The sequence below is a fragment of the Polyodon spathula genome, chromosome 5 (genome assembly GCF_017654505.1).
Source record: "Polyodon spathula isolate WHYD16114869_AA chromosome 5, ASM1765450v1, whole genome shotgun sequence".
Taxonomy (NCBI): Eukaryota; Metazoa; Chordata; class Actinopteri; order Acipenseriformes; family Polyodontidae; genus Polyodon; species Polyodon spathula.
In genome coordinates, this window is record NC_054538.1 from 12,954,597 (window position 1) to 12,980,476 (window position 25,880).

Consider the following 25,880-nt stretch of genomic DNA (forward strand, 5'->3'; position numbering starts at 1 on the left):
GATCATGGGAATTCGCCCCAGAGCAGACAAAACAATGTTTGGACTGTCTCTAACTTTTCATCCCGTGAATTGGGCAGAGCATATGGAGCTGTCAGACTGGAAAGGAGGCAGATGGAAAGCCTCCAATTCCACACTGGCTAACATGGAATGCCGAGATCGTCTTTGGCAAAAAGGTAGGATTCGTACAGAGCGTAACCTTTGTCCTGGCCTCTGTAAAAAATAAGCAGGCTTTTGGAGAATGCCTGCATCTCACTCACCCGCTTTGCAGAGGTGCTAGCAAGCCAGAAAGCTGCTTTGAGGAAAAAATATTTCAGCTCAGCTGAATGCATGGGCTCAAATGGAGGCTTCATGAATGCATTAAGCACCACGTTTAGCCCCCAGCGAGGGACAATGTCCTTCATAGGCACCTGAAACCGCGAGCCCCTTTCAAAGATTGCCCCGCCTGGAAGTGAACGGTGCTTGGGCAGTCTCCACGACTAGCTGCGCAGGAGCTGCATCAGAGTTGAAAACCAGAGTCTCCTGTGTCAATAAGGGGCTACTTGAGAACCCTGCCCAATCCTGACTGATTTTATCCAGACACAGCGGGAACAGGTTAAGCTGTGGGAAGGCATATAATAGTTGCCTCGGCCACTGGTGGGCTAAGGCATCTACTAGCAGTGGGTCCCCATTTCTTATTATGGTGAACCAGAGGGGACAATGAATAGATTCCAGGGACGCAAAGAGATCTATCTCTGCTCTCCCGAAACTCTCCCAAATGAGGCTCAGCACCTAAGAATTAAGCCTTCAATCGGAGGCGCTGGGAACTCCACTTGAGAGGAAGTCAGTCACCCAGTTGGTCACCCCAGGCAAATGTACTGCCCACAGTGACAGGAGGTTCTTGTGTGCCCTCAGCAAAAACTTGTTGACCACACGAAGGAGGCTGGGCTACCTGAGGCCACCCTGGTGGTTAACATAAGCCACCACTGTTGTGTTGTCTGTATGGACAAGCACATGTCTATTACGAGCCTACTGCAAACAATTCTGCAAGGCCAGATAAACTGCCTGAGGCTCCAAAATGATATGGAGACACTGACATGAGGTTCCGCACACCTTGCAACCCCCCTGCCATTCATACCATGAGCACTCTGTTGAGCTGAAAGAGCTCTAAACAGGCAGCTGTTCTCTGCACTCTGCCGTCTGACAAAGTCGACAGTATGGACCTGGAGTCCAAGCAAACTCCTAGATAGTAGTCTGTCTGAGAAGACGTGCTCTTTGCATAATTCACTGTAAGGCCCAACCGTTGAAGGTGGCCGTTGACAAGTTCTGTGTGGGCTGGTGCCTGTGGTGTAGACTGGGCACAAACGAGCCAGTCGTCCAGATAATTGAGCACTCTGATGCCTTTGAGTATCAATGGGGCCAGGATAGCTTCCATGAACTATGAAAAGGCACAGGGAGCTATACAGAGGCCAAATGGCAAGGCACAAAATTTGTATGCTGCTCCCTGAACGTTAGTAAGCACCCAGATGTCCGTAGTGCACTCTCGTCAATACTCCAGATGACTCCCTAAAAAGGGGCCCTGGGCCTTTGGCAGCAAACTCCCAGGGCTACTGCCCGGCTTATGGCTTGGCCTGAGGCTTCTGCCTCTGTGCCGGGCAGCGGAACTTATTAAAGCCTCTACCTGCGCTGCGTCACAGGGTCTATGAGCAACTTTGATATACCTTATTCAGGTTTCGGGTCTTCGAAGGTAAATACCCACACGGTAATGGTTACATTTCATACTTGAAAGGGAACTAACAGTATACATTATGTAACTGATGGTGGGGCATTCATTGCGAGAGTGACAGTGATGCCACAGGCACGGGCACCCTCAATCGAAAACAATCTAACAGTCATTTGAGTAAGACCATGCTTACTACCCTGATGAGTTCTTTAAAACCCAAGCTATCCAACATTGTGCTACAGTGCGAGTACTGAATGTTTATATCATGTGCTGCTTGTTTTGTGTTAGCTCACAAGTTGACCTTGTTTCAAAACCACTACCCACTGCATTTAAAAGGACATTATAGATATTTGTAAGGACAATGATACATATCTGTAAGCTACTTTAACTGCTTCTGTGAGCAGGTCAGTCTGTTTTTAAGTTGTTTAATTTACTGTGTATTGATAATCTGAAATTAGTTTGCTGGTCTGTTTACTTGGTTGCTGCTTTTTAATCAGTACAGTTATTGAATTCAAGAGTCATAGTGAAATATATGCTAACTGACTACTTATAAAAATAAACCGGAATACTAAAGAAGAATTGGTCAATCTTATATGCTGCAGGCAGCTGGTCTGGTAAACCAGTGTGCATGGTAAATCAGTTCAGTCAGCTGGGTTGTTCTTGCAGTATAATTTAATGTAGTAAAATTAAGTTTGTAAAAACAAAGACATAGGTTTATATTTTGTGGGAATGTTTTAGAGCTCTTGTACGCAGTGGAGAGTAGTGCCTGGGCACTCAAAAGTCTTAATGCCCCAGTACTCAAGTGCTTTATTGCTCCAAAACCCCACCCCTAAGCAATTCCAAAATGTTACTAATTAAAATGTATCTATAAGCTCACTTATATGATTAAGTTACTATTGAATCCAGAGGTAAAGATCCATTCATGAAACAATCCATTATTCCAAATAAACTCCTTGTAAATTGTGTTTTTCTGTACCTTCTGGTGGCTCCAGACCCTTTGGACCCGAGGGCTGAAATCCCCCCATAGCCCATTCGATCATCTGCTTGTTCTGAAAGTCCACTGTTTTGGACGTGTCAGTTTCGTCATTGTCAGGACATGCTGGGAAGATTTTACCTGCTCTGCTGCTTGCCACCTATGAAGAAACAGATGGATGTTCATTATATGTGTCCCATGATGGCGCACATTATATTATACTGAATGGCGCAAGGAATTCACAAACTCTTTTTAACAGTTTTGTACCCCATGCCTCGTAACTAAGTGAGGCAGATACCCCCTCTATTACTGACATGGAGGCAAAGTGATAAATGTCTAATCTCTTTCCTAAGCAAAGCGAGACAGACACTTTTTGTAGTGAAACCAAGCAGCTGAACCTAAGAATGCTAAATATGTACCAAGATACAATTCCATTTGTGAGATATAAAGTGGAGGCCATTCTATTAGGAACTGTGGCACACCATAGTGTAATATTCTGTATCTGTCCGTCACTACCTGAAATTGAATACCAGTTAGGGAATCAGAGATTGTTATGCAAAGAATAGCATGAGAGTGGGCATAAGAGTGTGTGCCTGGCTAGCCTGCAACTGCAACAACAAAATCAAAGACCTCTGTGCCACTTGAAGAAATGGCAATGATCTAAGAATAAAACTATTGTCAACGAGGGATCAGAAGTGACTGGTGACCGATGCTGCAGAGGACTTGTGATCTGAAATGTGGCAGATTTCAGTAAACACTGTAACTTATTGTTTGTCTGAAACATTTGTCTATTGATATGGTTTCTGACATGTTTGTACCGTATCATTTATGATTGGGTGGTTTTGAAGTTCTGGATGGACACCCAGTGGACATAACCCAAACACTGAATGTAGGAAAGTGAGCAGGCTGCATCAAGACATTCACTTCAAAACCACTCCATCTTTAATTATGATCTGACGCAATAATATATTTATATAGTTATTAAAACATGTATTCATATAGTCATTTACACCACTTAATGGCACTGATAAAGGCACTAGCCAAAATGTAGGTCTGCTTGACATGTCATTGATTAAAAGATTTACCTTCATCAACTATTGCTGTATCATTATGGCACAGTTATAAGAATAGGCCTGCTTCATTATACTGTCTCTGGTTTGTGGACAAATAGAATGCTTAGGTCCTTAGTGACATCAATCAAGTATTTTCAATGCACACTAAGTGAATCATGATTTATCATAATAACTGTGATGGAGGGTCTGATCTACTGTAATGTCCCACTTTCTAGACTGGTAATTACTGCTGTAAATTGTTTTCATCAAACATTTTGGCTTCCTGTTTCTTTGGTAATGCAAAAAATAAATGTTTTATGTTTTTATTTTTACTTACAGTACATTGAAATACCTGCTTTAATGTTTTCTGCAGGGAGAACATAGATTTAAACGTGCTGAGCAATGTACTGGCGGGTCCTGTTAAACATGTCCTTCTGCTGATACAGAGTGCCTGCATTGTTATACATATTCAAGATGTCAGCACTATCATCACACCACAATAATTTCTGAAGTCTCTTCTCCTCTTATACTGGAACCTTGACTTTGTTTCTAGAAGTCTTTACATTCAGATAACCTCCTTGTCAAACATTTAAATAACTGTTGTTTAGATAACCGAGGGGTAGATGTACTCAAGTGTTGCGGCTGTCGCAATAGTCGCAAAGCAGTCAGAAGTCTAGGGTGAAATGTACTAAACAAGTGCAATGCTGTTAGCGACTCTTTAGGGAATACCTTTGCGGTTCAGCCTTAGATGAATATGTAATTATGGACGTTTAATTACAGATGAGAAGATGAGGGTTCTCAAATATTATAATGAGATGGCAATTGTGACACAATTGCATCAATTTGTTAAGAACTTTTGAAAGCATGTTCTAAACAGTCGCAATGATCAAACCTTTACAAGGCAGTATGAAAAACACTATCCCCTAACCTTGACCGCTCTGATTGCAGCAAGGAGATATTGTCTTTAGCAAGAACCAGTGATGACAAGAGAAAGGGTATTTTGTACCCGCAGTATCCTGTTCGATTTAAACGATGACCAAATTAAGCACAGGTACAGGCTTGGCAGCCACATAATTCTTGAGCTGCTGTCTGATTTAAAAGATGACCTGTATCAAACTATTGTCCACCCTGCATTATCTTACCTCTGGGTCCTTTTTAGGGGACTGTGGCAGCTGTTGCTGGCATTTTCCAGTCCGCTTTTTCTTGTGCATTGCCAGTTGTGCTCAATGCATTTTTGAGACAAACATTGAGACTAAAAGCAGTGTGTGCTTACAAGCCTTGAAAACACATTTCTATGACATTTCTGGTTTATCCAGCGTCGGGAGCAATAGACTGCACACGTGACGCTAACCCCTCCAGCTCATTCTGAGCATCCGTATAGGAATAGGAAACACACCTCCATTAATGTGCAGGTGGTTTGTAATTGAGAATAATTTAGCACAGCACCACTGATTCACTTAAATAAAAACTGACAGTACAATGCAGCAGCATGATTTATTTTGTGTTACCGGTAGTCCACAGGCTAAAGTTAAAAGAAAGTGCGGTAGGTATTCATTTTATTTTACTACTGTACCGTATACTTATATTTTTATATAATGTAATGTGCAACCTTATGTAGGACAAACATGTCTGGTTTAGTAACGGGTTACTGTATGATTATGAAAAGCTTTTTGATAGAAACACATTTTTTTTATTTGGGGCTGAAGGTGGGGGCTTCACTATAAAATCTGCCTTTACTTATTTATTCAAAAAAATATTGCATGCCTCTTGTAATGCTAGAGATCTTGCGAAGATGACACAACAAATATTTAACTTGGTATACTGCGGTTCTCTTCATTAACATATTTATCTCTTAGTACATACGACAAAATGTATACTTTGCGAACTGTCGCAACGAAAATGCAAATTGTGGTAAGTTTGCGCTGTGGCTGGCCCATCTTAGTACATGTACCCCTGAGTTTCAGTCCTGCCTGCTGTTTTAAAAATGTAATACAATATCTAGAACAGATAAATATGTCACTTCTAGAATGTTAATTTCATGATTGCGGAGAAAGCCTACTTTTATTTTATTTGTAATTGAAAGCCTCTATAAGTTTTCTTAATTTAGACATGTTATATGGGTCTTTTTACTGGCACACTGCCAAAGGATGAAATGAGCTTATGACAGCGCTGACTGGGGTACAATATCAGCCCTGTGTAAAACAATGGATTCTGATTCTTGAGCAGCTTTTACACAGTGCGGTACATGCGTATGTACTCAAATTAATAGACACTTGGGAGTTCTCTAAAGATAGGATAGTTGGGAAGAATGTTAAACCATGAATGCCATGGCATCCTGGGTAGGCCTATGTAAAGTGGCATATTTTCATTACCTATCAGCAAGGCACAGGAGTTGATCATCTGTTTTATTTCAGATTTAAAGGCTGGCAAACAGTTTCGGGAGGCAATGATAGATAGATGGAGCATATACACCTCAGATTTTGCCCATTGAGGGTTTGAGCCTATGGTGAGCTTCCTGCCCAATAATCAGCCACCATCTTCCTTTATTAAACCGCCACCAATGCATTTCTAATACATTGTAAAGTGACAAACAACCCACCTGGAGGACCTCGTAAATTGCTTTCTTGTACATGGGTTGTTTGCTATAGGTTGGCTGGTGAAAGGCATTCGAAAATGAACTCAAAGGCATCAGCTTCTCCACACAGACCTGGTAGAAAAAGACGTGTTCAATTAATTATTAGAATAGGTTCCACTTGGGTAACATTCAGTGGTATTTTGATTGCTTCTTTATACAGTAACACAGCGTTTCTCTCTGAATTTGGTGGACTGCTATAGTAAGTAAAGAAGTCTGGAAGAATGTAGTCAAAACACATCTTAACACAATCATAGGTTTACAAAACGTTATCCAGATGACCCAGTAATGATGGTCTGTTGATTACTTTTTGATAAGTATGACTGAAGACTGCTACCGGTCTATGATGTTTTATTTATCCTGTAAAATGATTTATTTTAAATATAGTTATACTAAAAGAAATGTATACAATTCTTTGCCAACATTTTATTTTAGTATTACTGCAGGCCTATTTTGCATGAAAAAAAAAAAAACACAGTCTAAATATGTTGCAACATAAGCTATCTTTCTGTTTAATTTTACAGGCACAATGAAGTAAAACAGTGAGTGAGTCTGTGGCTGAGCAGGGATTAAATTCTAGGATCTGGGATCTCTTGGCTTACAGGCCCTCCCGCTAACCCTTAGAACCCACTACCTGTCTTTACAATGATCTGAAGAGGGCCAGATTCGAACGACCATTCTATTAACTGTCCTGCAGTGTGCCAGGAAATATGGGTGGAAGAGCTTATTACAAGTGAGGGCAATGAGGTTTCAATGGCGCGTACTTAATCAGGCACTGTGCCACCACACTTCCAAAAATAAATAGGATGAAAACCCATCCTGTCAACTGCCAGCACAAACAGGGGCTTAGCCTAAAATCAACATCTGATCAGACCTGGCTGCTAGCTGCATTTGGATGCTTCAAGGTCATGCCAATGCGGTCTGGCTGTATCACTCACTGAGCTAAGGTTTTCAGCACTGAGGGCCTCCTGTTAGGTTATATAACAAAAAACTCACAGGGCGGGAGAATCAAAACGCCTCCCAATTTGAAAACACAAGCACAGTTGCTGTATTGCAAACTCTTCCTTCTGATAAAAAATGTACCCTTTTATTATTGGCCACCAATTCCGTTATGACAGTTTCCATTGTTATACCGTAATTTTCCATTTAATTTGAGCAGACTTTCTAGTCTCATTGTGTAATAGCCAGCTAAATCTCTTAAATAAATGTAAAGTGCATAAAAATATATCCAGCCAGTCTGTTTACAGTTTTAAATTTCTTGAAGCACATACCACCGAAAATTTGCCGTCACCGAACCACATGACCCATCTGGTTCCTTCGGCAGCTCTGCTCCTCCCTGTCATCCACCAGGAGACGATGCGTCCAGGCCACCAGGAGAATCCGCGCAGCTTCCCCCAGATCAGCTCCCCGATTCCGAAGCCACGGTCGTCCTGCAAGAACCATTGAAAACACACCCTCAGTAAGAGAGACAATACCCTAGGTCATTACTCGAGAGGGAAAAATCAATTAAAAAAAAAAAGTCAAAAGAAACAACAAACAAAAAATAAAGGCACTCCAGATTTCTCTATAACATGAAGGCGTGCTACAGGGGAGTGCACTTTTTGAAAAGAACTTGTTGTCCAAGGGACGAAATGCTAAAAAATCTACTTGCCCCCTCTCCGTCGCACAAAACACACAAAAAAGTTGAATATAACTAATTTATAATATAACTATAACCAGGATTTTGGTTTTATTTAACAGTGAACACAATCAATCAATCAGTGATTAACAGGGATGGATTTAGCCTTGTAGCTTGATGGGTTCACTAAATTTTTCAAGATACAGAAAAGGTTCCCCATGACCCCACCTCACCTCAACAAATGTATACAATTCTTTAAGGAAATGTTCCTTTCAGTAATAAACTTAAATAACATACTAAAAGTACAACTATAATAAGCAATACTTGGGAGTCATTCAAATATAAAAATATCTTCTGTCTGTTTCTTTCCACTCTTTCTCTATACGCTGAATCCAACTCCTGATGCACAGGTGTTTTCTTTATGTTACATCACAGATACACAATCTTTGCCAACTATTACAGCTGCTTTGTGGAATTCTGATTTTTCTTGACGTTCTTTCAGTTTTGTAACTGCTGAACTCCAGATTATTATAGGACTTGTGTATAACCTATAAAAAAGTGTATTTTTTAAATATAGTGTTTAAATCTAAATAAAACATACAAATGGTAAACAGCAAACTAGCTTAGCAACACTAGAATTGAAAGAAAAACAAAATACAATTTTTGCAAGAGTAAGGTTGACTTTAAATGCTTCTAAACAGTAAACTTTTTTTTTAAAACATCCCAACAAGTACTGTACACGCTTAACCACCAAGTTGACTTAAAATAATTTTATAAAATTAGACAACACGATTTTTTCTAATCTGCTAAAACCTTAGTGACTGTGATGTTTTTTGATGTTGTAATTTTACTACGTTACTGCATTTAAATGTCAGGTCCATGCAGTAAGAAAGCAGCATCACTTATTTTCTAATTTACAAAAAACGTAAATAATACCTTAAATTTAAAAGATTAGTCTGTGCATTGCCAGAAGCTCTCTTGGCAGCCATTTCTGGGTTTCTATGTAACCAATAGAAGATCAGCTCTTCCCACAGCTAGCCAATCACAAGTAATAGGGGTGGGCTGTAAATACTTTTTAAAATGTTTCTGCGTAGGTGTTAGCTTCCGCAATTCTGTTGTCAGAAACTTGCGTGGCTCTAGAAATATACAGAAGTGTCTTTCTAGCAGCAGAATTAACATAGGAAAAATAAATAAATAAAAATTACTTGTGCTACGGGCAAAGTATAACGACAAAACTTGTCCGTCACACAAATGTTGTTGTCCTGGGCGTCGGGCGATACGAAACGCATACCCTTGTTCATCTATAGCACGGTTTACTGCAAATAACACACCTCACAATGGGTATTTGTACCAGGGGTTCTCAGCTTGAATAGTGGTTACTTGGTCTTTTTTACAAAATATTTTCACAATGTCATTTTATTTTGTAGCCTTTGTTTCTATAGCACCTTCACAGAACAGAGGACATCAAGGCACTGTACTGGTATGGCAACTAAAATAAGTTATTTACAGTAGGATGGGACAAACTTGATGCTCCAATCTGAACCAGAAATCCAGACACGAACACTGATAACACTGTGTAACAATTTTTTTTTTTTTTGTTCCTGGGTAGTAAGTGTTATTTCCTAATTGCTTATGCCTCAAAAGTATAGAAAATGGCTATTATTCCCCACAAACTTTGCTTTTGTGACCAGGACAGTGATATTTCAAAATATCACTATTTCCAATGGGAAAACAGGCAAATGTGTGTCTTTTCGTTCACATAAAGTCAGAAAAAAACAACATATGAATCCAAATTAACATGTATTTATACTAAAGTAATACAAAAATGACTACAAAAGATTTAGAAGTGAGTAGTTTTTCGAGATTTACGATTATACTGTAAATACAGTATAATCGTAAATCTCGAAAAACTACTCACTTCTAAATCTTTTGTAGTCATTTTTGTATTACTTTAGTATAAATACATGTTAATTTGCCACTCCTGAGAAAGATTCACTACTGTCCCAAACTTTCTCCATTTTGACAATATGGCTCTGACTGTGGTCTGGTGGAGCCCCAGATCATTAGAAATGGCTTTGTAACCCTTTCCAGACTGATATGCATCAACACGTTTTTTTTCCAGAAGTCTTCAGGAATTTCTTTTGATCGTGGCACGATGTGCCTCTAGAACCTGTGTGCTGACAACTTCACTGATGGTAAGGGCCAAAGCTGGGTAGATTTATATTTGGCAGGGCTGGCCCAAATCAGGCCTGATTATTAACCAAAGTATTCAACCAGCTGACCTTAATTATCCCTTTAATTGGGTTGAGTTAACTAGGGAGGGCAATAACTTTTTCACACCTGAAGATTGACTGATTGAACCTTGCAAACCAAACAAATGAAAGAAGCACCAAACTTTGGTGTCATTTTTTCCCTCTATATAATGCTACAACTCACGAAAAGATCTGACCAAATTCAAATTGAAAAATGTGTAAAAATGCAGAAAATCAGACAGGGGGCAAATACTTTTTCACGGCACTGTAGCTAGACAAACACAGTTATCACACGTGCTGTTGTTGGGCTCTCTAGCACTTGCAGTTGTTTTCTTTGTCTCTGTGATGGGTGACCTTAATTGTGCAAAAGACGTACCAATGACGGTTGTTATAGAGAAGGGTGAGGTCGATGCTTGAAAAACTGCCACTTCATTCTAGCTTCTAATAGGATAGCTTTGCTGTACATTTTATTTCATTCGCAGCACTTGGAGTTCATTTACAATACTATTTACTACCTCACTGACCCCTACAGCACCCTCTTGTACCACACTCTCATAAGAAGTATATTGGCTTCAAAATTACACAGCATTTCCAATGGGAATGCACGTAAAACATAGATGGCATATAACTTAGCGGTCCGTTCAAAACGTATTGGCAGGCCAGATTCGGACCGCAGTCCATCAGTCTTTCTATCCCTGATGTAAACAATACCACCAAGCTTTGGGATAGATTTGAGTTGCCCAAAGCAGTTCCTTATTCTGAAAAAAGGTACTGAAAGTTATTTCCAGTAATCTGGGACGATAGAAAACAGCACAGCACGGTCCAATGCAACTTACAGGCCTTGTTATAACATACAGATGTGATACAAGGGCTAGTTCTATTGGATACTGTTTTAAATGACTGCTGGAATATGCTGGAAATCTGACCAGCCTTAAGCAAATAGCTGGATCAAAGTCGAGACGGTCTAAGCTTACATAAAGTAAACCCTTAGATTAAGTATGCATCCTTAGCCCTCCGATTGTCATACTGTACTTTATACTTTTTCACTTAATTTTGTGTAGTTCACTGTGCTTTACATCATACTTATTGCAGCAGAAGAACTAACTAAAATAACATTATAGCTACTTGTTACACCCTTAGTTTGGTATATACTGAGCATCAAAAGAAATGTATCACTTATATTTGGAGAAAATTCACTAGATGTGATTGAAAAATGACAAACTCTCTTTTAGAGCATGTGCAGTAACTTTTTATTGTGCTGATTATATACCAACTGACATCACGAAGATTCTGCAAAATGACCTGTCGATCTTGGGCAGGTGTTATGACTCTTGGTCTCCCAGTTCGTGGCCTGTCATTGACAAAGTGTGTCTGGTTAAACCATCTCGCCAGGTTTGAAATTGCTGGCTGTGAGCACCCAAGAATGCAAGCCACAGTACGCTGCCCTAGTCCAGCCTCCAACATGCCGATTGCACAAAGGTGCTGCTCTCTTGACAGACGTGGCATATTGTTTTTTTTTTTTGTGATTTTCTTTATTGCTTTTATTCAAGCTTGCAATTCAACAGCCATATCCATATCCACTGTCCAATCAACACTCTCACTAATTAGGTGATTAACCCCTTCAGTGCTAAGGGGCATACAGCATACACCCTAAAAATGTCCTCATAAAGTGCTTGGGAGCGTAGAGCGTACGTCCTAAAATGAATCTCATATTATTATATTTTTTATAGTGCTTTGATTGGCGCAACTTTTGATGGATACAACATTTAAGGCATCTAAGGACCTATTTTTAGCAAACTTAATCTCACTTTCAATAGTTATTTTCAGTGAACTGATCGATCGCTATTGATTACTGTATGCTGTCTCTGTTGTACCGTGGTGCATGTGGCAGTAACTCAGTGCTAGGGCACGCTGTGTTTGACCAATCGCTTCTGATATTTTAGGATATGTGTGGGAGGGTTTAGTCTCTCAAAATGTGTGAATGGTGGATTGATCACGTCAATCAAATGGTGAATGGCTGATGTCTAAACTGGCTTACAGGATTTCTCTGTGTTGTTCAGTGTGGAATCCAGTAAGTCAAATAAACAAACTGAAGAGTTTTATATTTCGGATCGTGGTTTGATTTGAGTACATCCTGATGGCTACAACATTTAGTAGACCCACAGGAGGTATTTGTCAAATTTTATTTTATTTTCAACAGTTATTTTCAGAACTGATCAATCATTATTGATTGCTGTATACAGTCCCAGGCTATGCTGCACCATCTGCAGTAATAATAATATTAAAAAATATGTCAGTGCCCTAAAGGCTGCGGGTGAGTAATCGATTTCAACATTTTAGGACATGTATGGGAATTTAGTCTTTAGAAATTATATTTAAAATTTAGTTTTTGTCTACATTTAAAAATATGTATAGTTTATACATTGACCGATTATGTTCTGTTTTAAATGTTTAGTATTATTTATTAATATAAATGCTGACGCAGCCATGACAGAAACACTCCTACTAACTTTCTTCTCCATTGACAGTTAACATATTAGCAATGCAAGACACATTAAGTTGGTCTAATTACCATGAAAATTACTTTTATTAGGGCTTAAAGTGGCACAGAAATTGTAATTTTTCATTTTTTCCCCATTTATTCTGCAATATGTCAATCAGTTGTGTACATATATGATTGAAAAATTTAGATTGTGCTGGGAAAAAAAAAAATATATATATATAGGTTTCCTATGTTTCCTTTAGAGACCTGTGAGAAATTGAAACAATTCAGTCCCAAATTCAAGAAAAACCTCTAGCACTGGGGGTGGAAAAACCCTTAGCAGCGAAGGGATTAAGCGCATATAATTCAGTCATAGTCACCCAAGCATGTCATGGTCAAAGATGAAAGAAACCAAAAACATTTATTTTTCTATAGAAATGTCATATAATAGTGATGTTTCTTTTGATGCTCGGTATATAAAGCAGGTACCAGAAGTGAAGGCCTTTCACACACAAACACACACATCTTTCACCTCGTATTCGGCTTCGTCATCCACTGACTTAGAGGCAGTTTTCTCCAAGGCCTCTGCTCCGACGGGCTCGGGGGTGGTGGCCACAGTGGGTGAGACGGGATCTGTGGGCTGCTGGGAGGGGGCCTCGCTGGACACCTCCTCCTCCTCCTCCTCCTTCTGTTTCTCGTTCCCGACAGTTTCCTCCAGTGAGTTCATCACAGCAACAAGTGTGGCCCTTTTCTCTGCCTGTGAGAAAAAAAAAAAACAGATAAAAGAATTACAATTTGCCTTCTATACTTTAACAACAAACAGACTTCCTGATGAAGAGTGGTGTGGTGTTGGTCCTCAGCAAAGATATATCAGTCACCTAAAAATATTTAAATTTCACTTTAAACAACCAAGGTTCCTGGCTGACTGAGAGCGAAAGCGTTCCTTTACCATTTAAACCCAATAAGCGAATGCTGTGCCACAGTGCAGAGATATTAGTGGAACTTGTAGATTTCAAGCTACAGTACTGCTGTTTGTGCTTGAAGTTCTTTTGTGAAATGTATCAATATTAACCAGACCCCTACTGCAAAGTTCTTCATTACATACTTACAGAACTTGAACTGTTTGTAGCTGTTCTACAATACCACAAATCCATGGCAAGAATGGGAAAAAAGGGTCACTTTTAGATTCAGAGTTAATCTTAGTAATTCGTACAAAATAAGAAAGCACGACAGCTGTCCCCTGTAATGAATTACGAACGGGAATGAGACCAACAGTATATGAACAGTGTTCCGCATTTTTTCATGAAAACAAGCCAGGGCTTGCTTATTCAGAAGCACATCAGTCTGAAATCAACTCATGGGGCCCAACAAGTGAGAAGTCAAACCTGCTGTACCTGCTTTGGTTCTGACTGAATACTGAGGGCTCTGGAGGGGTCACAGAACCAAGTATTAGGGGTACAAAAAATAATGGGTTAAAAGAATGTTTTCTCTGATGTGAGCTCATTCATGTTTTGCAATTTTGACTTTTAATCACAAATTGACAGAAAAGTATACAATGCAAGAGATTCATTTTGTGTGGTGGCTGACATATGGAGAGAAAAAGGTTGGGTAGGAGAACAGTACATAACAGGACAGAGGACTGAAAAAACTTGTTTTAGTCTGGATGTCAAAGAAAGTTTAATTCCTAGTTACAAGAAGATGCAGGGATTATGAACATAAAAAAATGAATACAAAATTCCAGCTCTTCGTAGCTTTTGTACATATTCTAAATGTATGTTTACTCATGAATTAATAAGAACATGTTTGATAATGTATCCACTTGATAAGAAAGACAACTTGTGAATATATGAGTAATTGTAAATACATTTAGATAAAAAAAATAAATTACAAAATCCAATGTCTCATAATATAATACACAATCCACAGCAAACCAGGTTAAAGTACTTGGAAGCACTACACATATTACCATTACAATGGCCCTTTAAAGAGGTAGTAAAGCCAGTCAACTATGGAAACTAGAACTGCTGCACTGACCAACTCAGCAACACTTTAATACAGCGACACTTTAATACAGGTATTTCTGTTTTTTTTTTTTTAATGAATTCAAGTAGCAATCCTAATGGAATCCTATAGATTTTTCTATAATTTCTAGAACAAATATAGGCCATTTTCCTATAGAGGTTTTTATAGATTTTGAAAATCTATGAGTAGGTTCATATTATTCTGTATAGGGGTGGGCACCAATATCGATATTATGACATGATATCGTTCAATAGTGATAATAAATTCCAAAAAAAAATCATGTATGCTTTTTATTGCTAATGCTGCTAAAAATACAAATAACAGTATAATCAAGTTTATTGTGTATATATTAAGATACAACAAACCCTATACACACCAATCATTCTTGTTAGTCTCGTAGGCAAACACCACACAATAAAGTATTATTTAACCATTCCATTGATTGGTGTTTTTCTTTTACTAAGAACCCAATTAACAAATGGATTTCAAACATTTAATAGCTATAAATCAAGAAAAACAAAAAAATCCACAACCTGTGTACCCACTCTCGTGTGCTCTACTCTCATTTCTTCACCAGTTTCCTCTCAACGGCTGTGGCAGGGCAGGGCCCTGTCTGTAAATATTGTGCTGTGGTGATTTGGTGGTGGCTGGCAGGGATGGGGTTAATTTCCTATCCCTGCCAAAATATATGTGAGAATGTGGCTGGAGCTAATTGAATAATTGATAATTAGGCTCCAGCCACACGCTATAAAAAGGGGGAAATGACTTTGTTTGGTGGAGGTGTTTTGGGGTGAATGTTTCTGTGTTGTGTGGTTCAAAGGTCAGTGAAGGCTCTGCTCAGCCTGAACAGTTTTTTTGTTTAATCCATTTATTTGGCTCTGCGGGCAGTGTTTGTTTGATTTTTTTGATTTACTTTTTGTTGATTAAAACAGCGCAGCAGCGCTTTTCACTGCAGTTCACTGTGTCAGAGTCTCTGTACTCCCGGCTATCCTACCACACCGGCCCAGAAACTATATACTGTTTTCAAAAAGTGTGCACATCAACTCATTAAAAAACAAGGGATGGACACCTAAAAACAAACACAAAAAAATAATAAAACAGGAAAATCGGCTTTAATACATATAAATATATACATATATAGGGGCTGCTAAATCAAAAATAGATATTTTTGATCGATTCCATTCCTCATTCTATACATTGATAAACTGTCACAGAAACCAGAGATAAAATTGTTTTCCTGTAACTCACTGAAGAGGCCCATCTATTATTTTTTTTATAATACATGGATACCCTTGTGATGTTAATATTAAAGAAGGCGAGGTTCAGCAGTCAGTGGCACTAAAACTAATTTTAAAGTGGGGGTGCTGAAAGCCATTTAACACAACTGTAACCCCTGTATATGATGGAAGCCATGCAAAGCCAGGGGGTGCTACCGCACCCTCAGCACCCCTTGTTCCAGAACCCCTGTCAGCAGTACAGTTCGGTTTTTTTAAACGCAGTGTTTCAGTGACGTACAGACTGTGTTGTTATCTGTTAGTTCTTCAGCTTTATTTAGACGATTGCCTTTATCTTGTTTTAATTTCCTGTTCCTCTCCAATTTCTCAAGATATATGAATATATCAGCTTTACATCTTTTTTTTTTTTTTTTTTAACGTATTCTCATTTTGTTGATCATTAATGAACATTTCTGTGCTGCTGGTGTTGTAGAGTGATTGAAAACGAAACATTTTGTGTTTGAATTGAATGTGATGTCTCAAGGAGTTGAATGGGTCAAAGTTCAAGTATATTCTCCTCTAGAGGTATTATCACTTTTTGACGTCACTACTGTGGTATTATGCCTTTTTGTCGAATGGCTCAGGATGCAAATATACCCTTCATCCATGTATAATTCCTTTCATCCTTAACTTGCTCAGCACTACCGGGATTATTTTGAAATATGTGCATGAGCTGGTGGGTCATTGCATTTTGTCCCTGTGATTACTTAAGCTATTATTAATGTATTTTTAAAATGTGAACTTTCGGTATTATAAATTAGATGTACTTTTAAAACATCAAAACACATCTCAAAATAATGCAACATTCATCTTGATATTGTACTTAACACATTGGTGTAGTGAGTCAGCATTTATATACAGAGAAGATTAAAATACCTCTGCTTGTAGTCTGTGCAGTGAAGTACAGAAATGTTTTTGTTTTGAGGTGGCTGCATGATGGCATGGAATAGTAAAACAATACAATAATACCTTTTTTTTTTTTTTTTTTCTCCATGGATATTGTGAAGCAAAGCACCACTAAGTTAAAGTAAGTTATTGCTTTTCTTATATAAATATCTGTTAACATTTTTATGTTTCATATATATATATATATATATATATATATATAAAAAAAGGGTCCAGGATGGATGATGGAGATTTTTGCAGATGGGTAATAATTAATACCTTATTACTTCGAATTAACAACACCCTCGAAATAACATCTCACTCAGATATCAGCTTTATAATAGACTCCACCCTCGAATAAACGTCGCTCTCAATAAAGAAACGTAAAGGTATTTTTTTTTCTACCCCTGCTCAAAAAATAAAGAAACGCACACCTGTCTATGTACGTGTGACGCCCATAAGAGACTGCAGCCTCAATCCACCGTGTAACACAAATCAATGCACACACATCTTAGCGCGTATGGTACAGTCCCGACAGACAATTTTTTAAACTTTTTTTTCAGCAGAGTTCAGTGCCAACACAGCCGGGGATAAAACAAGGGCTGTCTGTTTACCTCGTCCTCAGCTTGGATGGTGAAAACTTAAACTTAAACTTAGATCTTTCCCGGTCACTCTAAGCGCTATCCGAAAGCTGGCTGAAGATATCTTCTTGTAGGGGGTTTAGTTGTTTTGTTTTTTATTCAATTGGAATTTTACTCAGTCCTGTATATATATATATATATATATATATATATATATATATATATATATATATATATATATATATTATATAGACATATAGAAGCTTTCTTACTATCTATGAAAAGATTTATGAGAAGACTCTATGAGAAGATTTCTCTTACAGAGAAATCACAAACAGCAGGTAAATTACACTGAGAAGAAAAATAAAAAAACGAGTAGGATATATTTCAGTTTTAACAGAAATCAAACTGATATTAAGAGGTAACATTTTTCGTTATTAAAAACAAATCCATGGCACTGAACTACCATTCTCTCTCCTCGTCTTGTCCCGCCCCATAGCAACCAATACACAGTCCTGATTCGCTGGTACAGTACTCCCCTGAACTCCCAACTAATAGGCTCTCGTTAACTATCATAAATGTACTGTATTCAAGCCCCAAAGGCCCTGCAGATCAGAGCTTCTCACGGCACCGCTTCTGAAATGCCTTAAATCATGTAATAAAATATTGCAGTGTTTGTAAAGCACAGTATTATTAATAAAGGCCGCCCTGGTTTAAGGGCCACAGTAAATTTGATCAATTTAAAATAAACGCTGTAGCTCCAAATTGAAGTAATGCGGTATATGGAGATAGACAGGCGCAACGTTACTGTTACTTGTAGTGTATGCAATCTGTTACTTTTACCCTACTGTAAGCAGTGATTGCCCCTTCTCATCTAGCAAGACTGCATAACTGAAAAGCTTATATGAAGTTTACACTGTGATTCACTGTATTATTAGCCTCCTATTTCTATGTGTTTCTGGGTGTACTGCTGCTGTGTCTATAATATCTCAGGCCCACGATAAAACGAGTTTGACTGTAAAGTATTTGTGATAAATAATGAAAAAAACTTTTAATACAGCGTGCCTCTTGTCTAGAACAACAGGTGTGAATAATGTGTAAGAGAGGTGAAGGGCACCTGTATCAATGCTGTGCTGAGGTGTCTGCGGTTTACAATTAGATGTAATAACAGTTCTTATTTTTAGACCCATGTAGAAAAGAATATAACAACAATATAAGAATATGACCTTTTTTTTCTCCCATGTTGAGTAATGCATTTTGAGGGGATTCAAACCCCTAAAACCACCCCCTAGGTATGCCACTGAAGGGGCCAATATGAGGGACACACAGAGTCTGCAGATTGGATTACACTGGATTAAATACAGTATGAAATACCAGTATGTTAGTCCACCTCAATAGCTTTCAACTTAAAACAAATCTTGGCTTTTTCCTCATAAGAACATGTCTGCATAGACCCGTCTCAAGGGGTAGCCAACATCCTGGGCAACACCTCTAAGAAATAAGAATAAAAGCACTAAGATTAATTGTGCTAGATTAGCTTTTATTTTTCTTCCAATTGATAAATTCCCGCTGTTTTGGCTGAAAGAGTTTTCTCAAGTACACTGCATGAGGAAAATGTTGTACACTTCCACTTTTTTCCTTTCTACATAGACAAATCAGTTTCTGATGGTAGTAAAAAAAAAAAAAAAAACCCAGATTATTAAAATAAACTTCTTTGCAAAAGATTTTCATTCCGTGAAGTTTAAAAGGTAAAGTGGGTCATTGACTTGCTGGTGCACCCCTCCGCAATAATCGAACACGTTTGATAAGGCTGAAGTAAGTTGAGAGCTGCGGCTTTAAGAAGGTAATTCATCCTTCTATGTTGGGAGGTATTATTAATAAGAAACTAAGGTCCTCATTCACTAAACAGCGGTAATGTGTTTTGTACACAGTAAGCCCCTTTATCGCATACTTTTTACATCTCCTGTATTCACTAACTAGTGGCAGGCAACCTAACACATGGAAAAAGCACAGTGTTTCAGTCATTTAAATATAATGAATAATGTTAATGGGTGGAAATGTATGCAAATTACATCACAAAATACCGTGAGGGAGGTATTTTATATACAGACCTGTGACGGGGTATACCCCGCCCCTGTGTGTATTATATTATTTGTTGTGTTATTATTTAAAATGTATGGTTTAGTGTGGTAAAAACTGTTTAATTGTTATTGTTGTTTCACAGCTTGGACGGGGTTAAAATGCCCCATCCAGATAAAATCACGAGACCGCGTGGCCAACAGCGAGCAATTATTGATAAACTGGCTGTTGACCATGCATATGGTAAAACCTGTGCCGAATGTGGTTGAGAGATAAACTATGTAATTGATAGCCAGTTAATCCCTCAACCGCAACATAAAAATAACACCTATTAACAATGCACTACCAGGAGCACTTACTCCCGCCCCCAAAGCTATTGACAAGACGGTGGCTGTCATGTCATATGCAACAATTTTGGCTATGTTAATATATTTACCATGTATGTGTGATATTAAAGTAGGCTATGCTTACAACTGCTTTAAAATATACAAAAGAAAATTATGGAAACTGTAAAGGTCTAATAAATGAATGTATAGAGTGAGAGTTGAAGTGCTTTGCTAACTTTTGATTTACAAAAAAATTAGAGGGAGATCAAGTTGAACAAACAGGTGTTTGATTTGCATAGGTAAAAGTAAATTCCATTACTTTCTCCACTGATTTGGGACAAGACCCCCGCCCTCCTCCTATGTCTCCTTAATATTTCATTGAAGTTAATGTTCTCACTGATTCAGCACCAAAAAGCCCTTCATAATCCCCCACACCACTTCTTAGTTAATACATTTAGCTCCTGGTCTATAAATTTTAGATTCCTCAATCTATCCTCCTTCGTCACTGTCATTGTGCCAAACTCACACCTGCACTTACCTTTTCTTTCAAGCGCCCTTACATACTACAATGAAGTGTATGTAAACCTTGTGCATAACTTGCAAATGAATCATTTAGCTCACTTTTTTTGTGCAGATAATTAGCTTAGTGAATAGAGCAACTGCTGCTTCATTTTTGCTTCCCCCTGCCACGCGGTAATTCTGGTCCTTTACCACTATTTAGTGAACGAGGCCCCAAGTCAGGTAGACAAACGGCTAGTGTCCTAATCAGATTACACCAGCTGTGATGTTTGTCTACTTGACATATTTTACTAGCGGCTTTATGAAGAATGTCAATGTTTTGAAGTAAATTAATCAAATACTTTAACTTTCTCAGGAAGCATAGTTCAAGTTTGTTTTTATGATTTAAGCAGCTTGGAAATAGTTCTGCATTTGCATCTGGAGTTTTTCATTCATTTTCAGCCAGGCTCTAGGTAATTAACTGCCCCTGTTGATCCCTGGAAAAGGAGGCTCCAGCTGATCCCACTGCCCCATGCTGGGTTTTGAAAATGGCTTTTCTGTGGGCAGTCATTGCACTGGTAGTTCAATTTGTATGATGCATGCTGTGTTGTATATTCAATCAACTTGAAGCGAATCTGTAAGGGATTAGGTCAGGAAATGTATATTGAAGTATACACAGTATACATGCAATATGCTCTGTGTGTGTGTTTCAGTAAGAGTCTGTATAGTAGTATGGTCCATAACTGATGAAGGTTTCAGCAAGTGGAAATGGGAAGTACTTATATTAATCTCAATTAAAACAATTAAATAAACATGCAGTATAACAGCGGTCCATCTACTTTTATGAGCACTTCATTCTGTGGCTTCAGACTTGAAATCACAGCTGTTACACAATCACTCCAGGTTTTCTGTTTATGTGTTGTGAACTACATAAAACTTACATCATATTTACATCAATTCCCTAATATAGGGATTCTCAAACATTTTTTGCTGGGCCCCCCTTTGGAAATGTTTCAGGCTGTGCAGACCCCCCCCCCCACCACCACCAAATTACATTATCATATGAAATTACTGTACATACTACATAGGAACCCTAAATGAAGCATGGGCATGCAATCATTATGCCTGGAGTCAACGGCACAGGAGCCTTCATAAAAAGGTGTGTGAGGTGAGGGGGTTGGGGTAGCAATGGTTTTCAGGGATAACCTTTATTTTTAACTACTATAAAATGCACTTTTATTTTGACCAAACATCTCAACTGTAAAATAAATAACCAGATTACAAAGTGAAACCATGGCATAACACTAGACCCAGAGGCGGAAGTGTTTAGATCAACAACAAGCCTGTCATTTGTGTCACTTGTGTGTTTCTGCTTCAAGACGGTTGTTCTGTGTGAACTAAGATTTAAATTTTGCCATCAGAAATGGAACAAAGGAATATCTGGACACTTAGTAAACACGGCCGGAGGTCTGGCTTCATATTATACCATTTACTGTTAAGGATTAAGTGTACATGAGCTGTAATGCAATCTTTAAGTTCTGCAAATCAACCTTCTATTGTAATTGTAATCTCGTTTTAAATCTTGCAAGCAGAGTCTTCAATAGTGGGAAAGGGGTGAAGTCCACGTGAATTGAGTAACCAGTGTTTGCATTTTTGTATCAGGTGTTTTATTGGTTAAAATAAAAAGTCAGAAGCCCTAACTGTAAATTTGTGTCAGTATTTTTTGTGAACGTGCGTCACTCTTTCGGGTAAGGACCCCCAGTTTGAGAAACGCTGTGTAAGAATAATGTATAGAACCCTTGGCTAAAATCAATGTTACATCTGGAAGCCTTCTATAAGGGTGTGCTGTGGTGGTGGAATACAGTCACTTGGCTCTGGAATACAGTGTTACAGGTTTGCCTGTTACAAAGATGCATCTTCTGCTATTTCTAGTTGCAATATGATCTCTGGATCATGCTGACGCGTAACGTGTTTCTTTAAAAACTGCACATTTCAGTCCTTTATAGAGGGTTAAAGGCCATCGTAAGAGGAAAACGGGTACACGATCGGATTTCGACCACAGCCACTTATTTAATGATCACTGCTATTCCTAAGGGACAACTGACAAGTCGTTAAGTCCCAAGGACTTTCGTTCCTGAAGGAATATTTTTAACGAATTGAGATAAAGGTTAATGAATACCTCATTGTCAAAATAAGTAATCGGAACATGTTAAAATAAAAAATACATATTTTTTTTTTATTATTATTATTAGACTGCCGTGTACTGTTATATGATTTGCTGTCCCTGAGATTAACACTGCCTGATATTTTGAAAAATGAATTTGGGGGGGAGGGGGGTGGGGGGTGGTTGAAGGAGGCGACAAACATTCAGAATTTAGGCCTTTATTAAGCTCATAAATGCCCTTACAATCACACACATGGCCACCCCTTAAAAAAAAAAAAAATCTAGACACAGGTTTTGGATCCTATAGTTTATGTTAATTTTCAAAACTTCTATCAGTAACAGACTGTCATGAGCTCGACAACACTCCTGCCTTTGCCTCTTCGGCATGCTTGTATGTATCTTTGTATTGCTGTCGGTATTCCTTTTTTTTTTTTTAATGCAGCTACCGAGCGCCCTCAAGGAAACATTTATAGGGCTGATGTCATCAAAAGAAGACACATTTTGTTCTTGAATAACTATAAGCCCATTCATAAATTGCTTTGCGATATGAATATCAATATGAGCAACGCTCGTTATTTTTTTTTTAAACGAAATGCGACTGACTAGCACAAATGGCAAGTACTTTTATAAACAGACCCATAACTAAGAAAGATTACCAAATTTCACCCTCTCTCTCCAGCACTGGGACAGTGACACTCCTCAATGGTATGGACACTCAAAGGGCTAACCTTTATAAATAATAACTTCTGACACTGCTTCTCAACTCAGCCTCCATTGAGCAGTCTCTCTTTTTTTTTATTAAATGTTCTACATAGACAGGGACTAGATTTTAATAAAGGGCAGGAACAGTTGACAAAACAGCATTCTAAATGGTTTGCATTACTACAGTATTTACAAAAAAATAAGCCTTCAAACTAAAACACACCATAAAAAGGTTATAGAGCAGTACTTCTCTTCTGCAAGCTAGATTTGCAAACACATGTATGGTGGAATTCATAATATGTAACTGTCACTATGGCCTGCTGTCTCCTGATATATATCTGTCTCTTTGTCTAGGAGGGAAATCTCCACACACCACTGCTCTCCACGCTTTCTTTACCACGTTTGTGCTTCAACAACCCATAATAATAGTGTGACTTTAGGACATGCTGCCTTCAAACTGCATTACGGTGGCTAGGCAGGGCCGCGCTGCAATGGTAAACATTACATCCCTCAAATGCCATTCAAATACCTCCTGCTTCCAAGATGAGCTTGGCACAATCCTGGACAAGGTGCTAAAAAAGTGAATGCCCAGCTGATTGCCTCTTGTCCACTAACAATGGTTCCCGGTTGACCCTGGCAGGGCAGATTTCAGGTTCTTTACAGCAGAGGTAATATCCTAAACTGGTTTACAAAGGGTGGCAGCAGAGGTTCTAAATTCATAACTGACTGCACAACTACCACTTAAAAATGCGTTGTTCTGATCTTGTATCAAAACATCATTTAAGTAATTCCCCTGGTTTGCCACAAGCCACATATTCTGTAGAACTTGCTTCTTGGGCATCTGTGGGCAGTGAATTAGTACTTAATGAACTAGGTGTTCCTGGTCATTTGACCAGCTTTGAAAGAGACCTTTCCTAAGATTTTTCTTTTAATTAACTCTTCTGAATCCCTTTCAGAACACATACAAACATTTATTTTAAGACTACATTTACCTTGAGCAGCATTCTAAATTATAATTGACATTTCTCATAGCACTGTGACCACATCTGTCATATTTTCAGGGTGACATGAATGTTTGTTATACAAACTGCTGCATTAATAGCCCAGAACACAGAACACAAGAGGACCTTCATCCCTATTTAACAAGAATAGGACAACATCAAGACTTTAGTGGTGTAGAGAAGAGCGTGAGACATAAATCTGAGAACCTGAATAGTTAAGAACACATAAAAATGAAAAGTTCTACTGCACAAGGATAAGTGGAGAAGTAATAATTGTACTAAAGTATATGTGGAGTCTAAAATTGATTTAGGTTTGAATTAAAACAAACTAACAGAAAAAAACCCCAACGTGTTTCAAAGTGTTTACAATTCATTGTCAGCCTAATGAATTCAGTTTGTATTCCCAGTGGCAGAAAAGCAGACTCACAAGACAGATTGGGATGCATAAAAGGCAGACAGCCTTCACATTTACAATTTTGTCTGCGTTCTCCTTCTTTCTGTTGTTAACCCGCTAGCTCTCACAGCACTTCTGCACTGAAACACTCCAACTGGAACCCAGCAATGGGTAATAGAGTGCATGGACATGAACAGACAAGGTAATGCCATCTAATCAGGGCTCTATTATTTTGTGATACGTTTTCGACAATGTAGTTTTCTCCAGCTCTAAAATCTATGTTTCATATTCAATAAAGCACTGAAAATGGTAAAGAGAGGGAGTGTCTCAGTAAAGGACAAGTTTATGCAGCTTGTCTTTTTTAAACTTCAATGCCGAGTACAAAGAGACCCATTCAGCAAGCGTACTACAAGCATACTACTTGTGGACTGTAAAAATATACAAGAGGTAAACCCTTTTGCTTTCAATTGCCCTCCACTTTCAATAAATGTAAATGAGTAACTGGCTTTCCTCTGAGAAAATCCATGGCTATACAATTTCAGATCATTCTCACAAATTTCTGAACAGTGTTTGTTGATTATGCTCATTTTATTGTTGCATTGATAAACAAAAGGTTCCTTATTATACACATATTTTTCAAAATGACTGACTGGTGAATCCTCATTGCAGGCAATGCTCTCTTGTTTTTCTTTCGTAATTCAATATCATTCACTGAAATTTTGTGTTGTAGTTCGTGTACTGTCTGGACATGTACTATTGTACTACCTTTGCAAGTTCACAAGACTGTAATTCAGTGTGTGTGTGTGTGTGTGTGTGTATATATATATATATATATATATATATATACACACACACACACACACACACACACACACACACACACACACACATAGTGCCTTGCAAAAGTATTCAGACCCCTGACCAATTCTCTCATATTATTGAATTACAAATGGTACATTGAAATTTTGTTCTGTTCGATATTTTATTTTAAAACACTGAAACTCAAAATCAATTACTGTAAGGTGACATTGGTTTTATGTTGGGAAATATTTTTAAGAAAAATAAAAAACTGAAATATCTTGCTTGCATAAGTATTCAACCCACACACATTAATATTTTGTAGAGCCACCTTTCGCTGCAATAACAGCTTTAAGTCTTTTGGGGTAAGTATGTACCAGCTTTGCACACAGTGTCGCAATGATTTTGGCCCATTCTTCTTGGCAGATTTGCTCCAGGTTGTTCAGGT

The 25,880-nt window shown here is 38.3% G+C and overlaps 1 protein-coding gene across 6 annotated transcripts in view; it reads right to left on the reverse strand.

Annotated features, from left to right (window-relative positions):
• LOC121315581 (DNA (cytosine-5)-methyltransferase 3A-like) overlaps positions 1–25,880 on the reverse strand; it is a 177,592-nt gene that overhangs the window by 16,166 nt on the left and 135,546 nt on the right. For all 6 annotated transcript variants that reach the window (XM_041249794.1, XM_041249793.1, XM_041249796.1 and 3 more), the window contains 4 exons: positions 13,241–13,465; positions 7,628–7,786; positions 6,324–6,431; positions 2,676–2,832 (listed from right to left, as the gene is read on the reverse strand). In XM_041249794.1, coding sequence (XP_041105728.1) covers positions 2,676–2,832; positions 6,324–6,431; positions 7,628–7,786; positions 13,241–13,465 — 649 coding nt within the window. The remainder of the gene's footprint in view (positions 1–2,675; positions 2,833–6,323; positions 6,432–7,627; positions 7,787–13,240; positions 13,466–25,880) is intronic.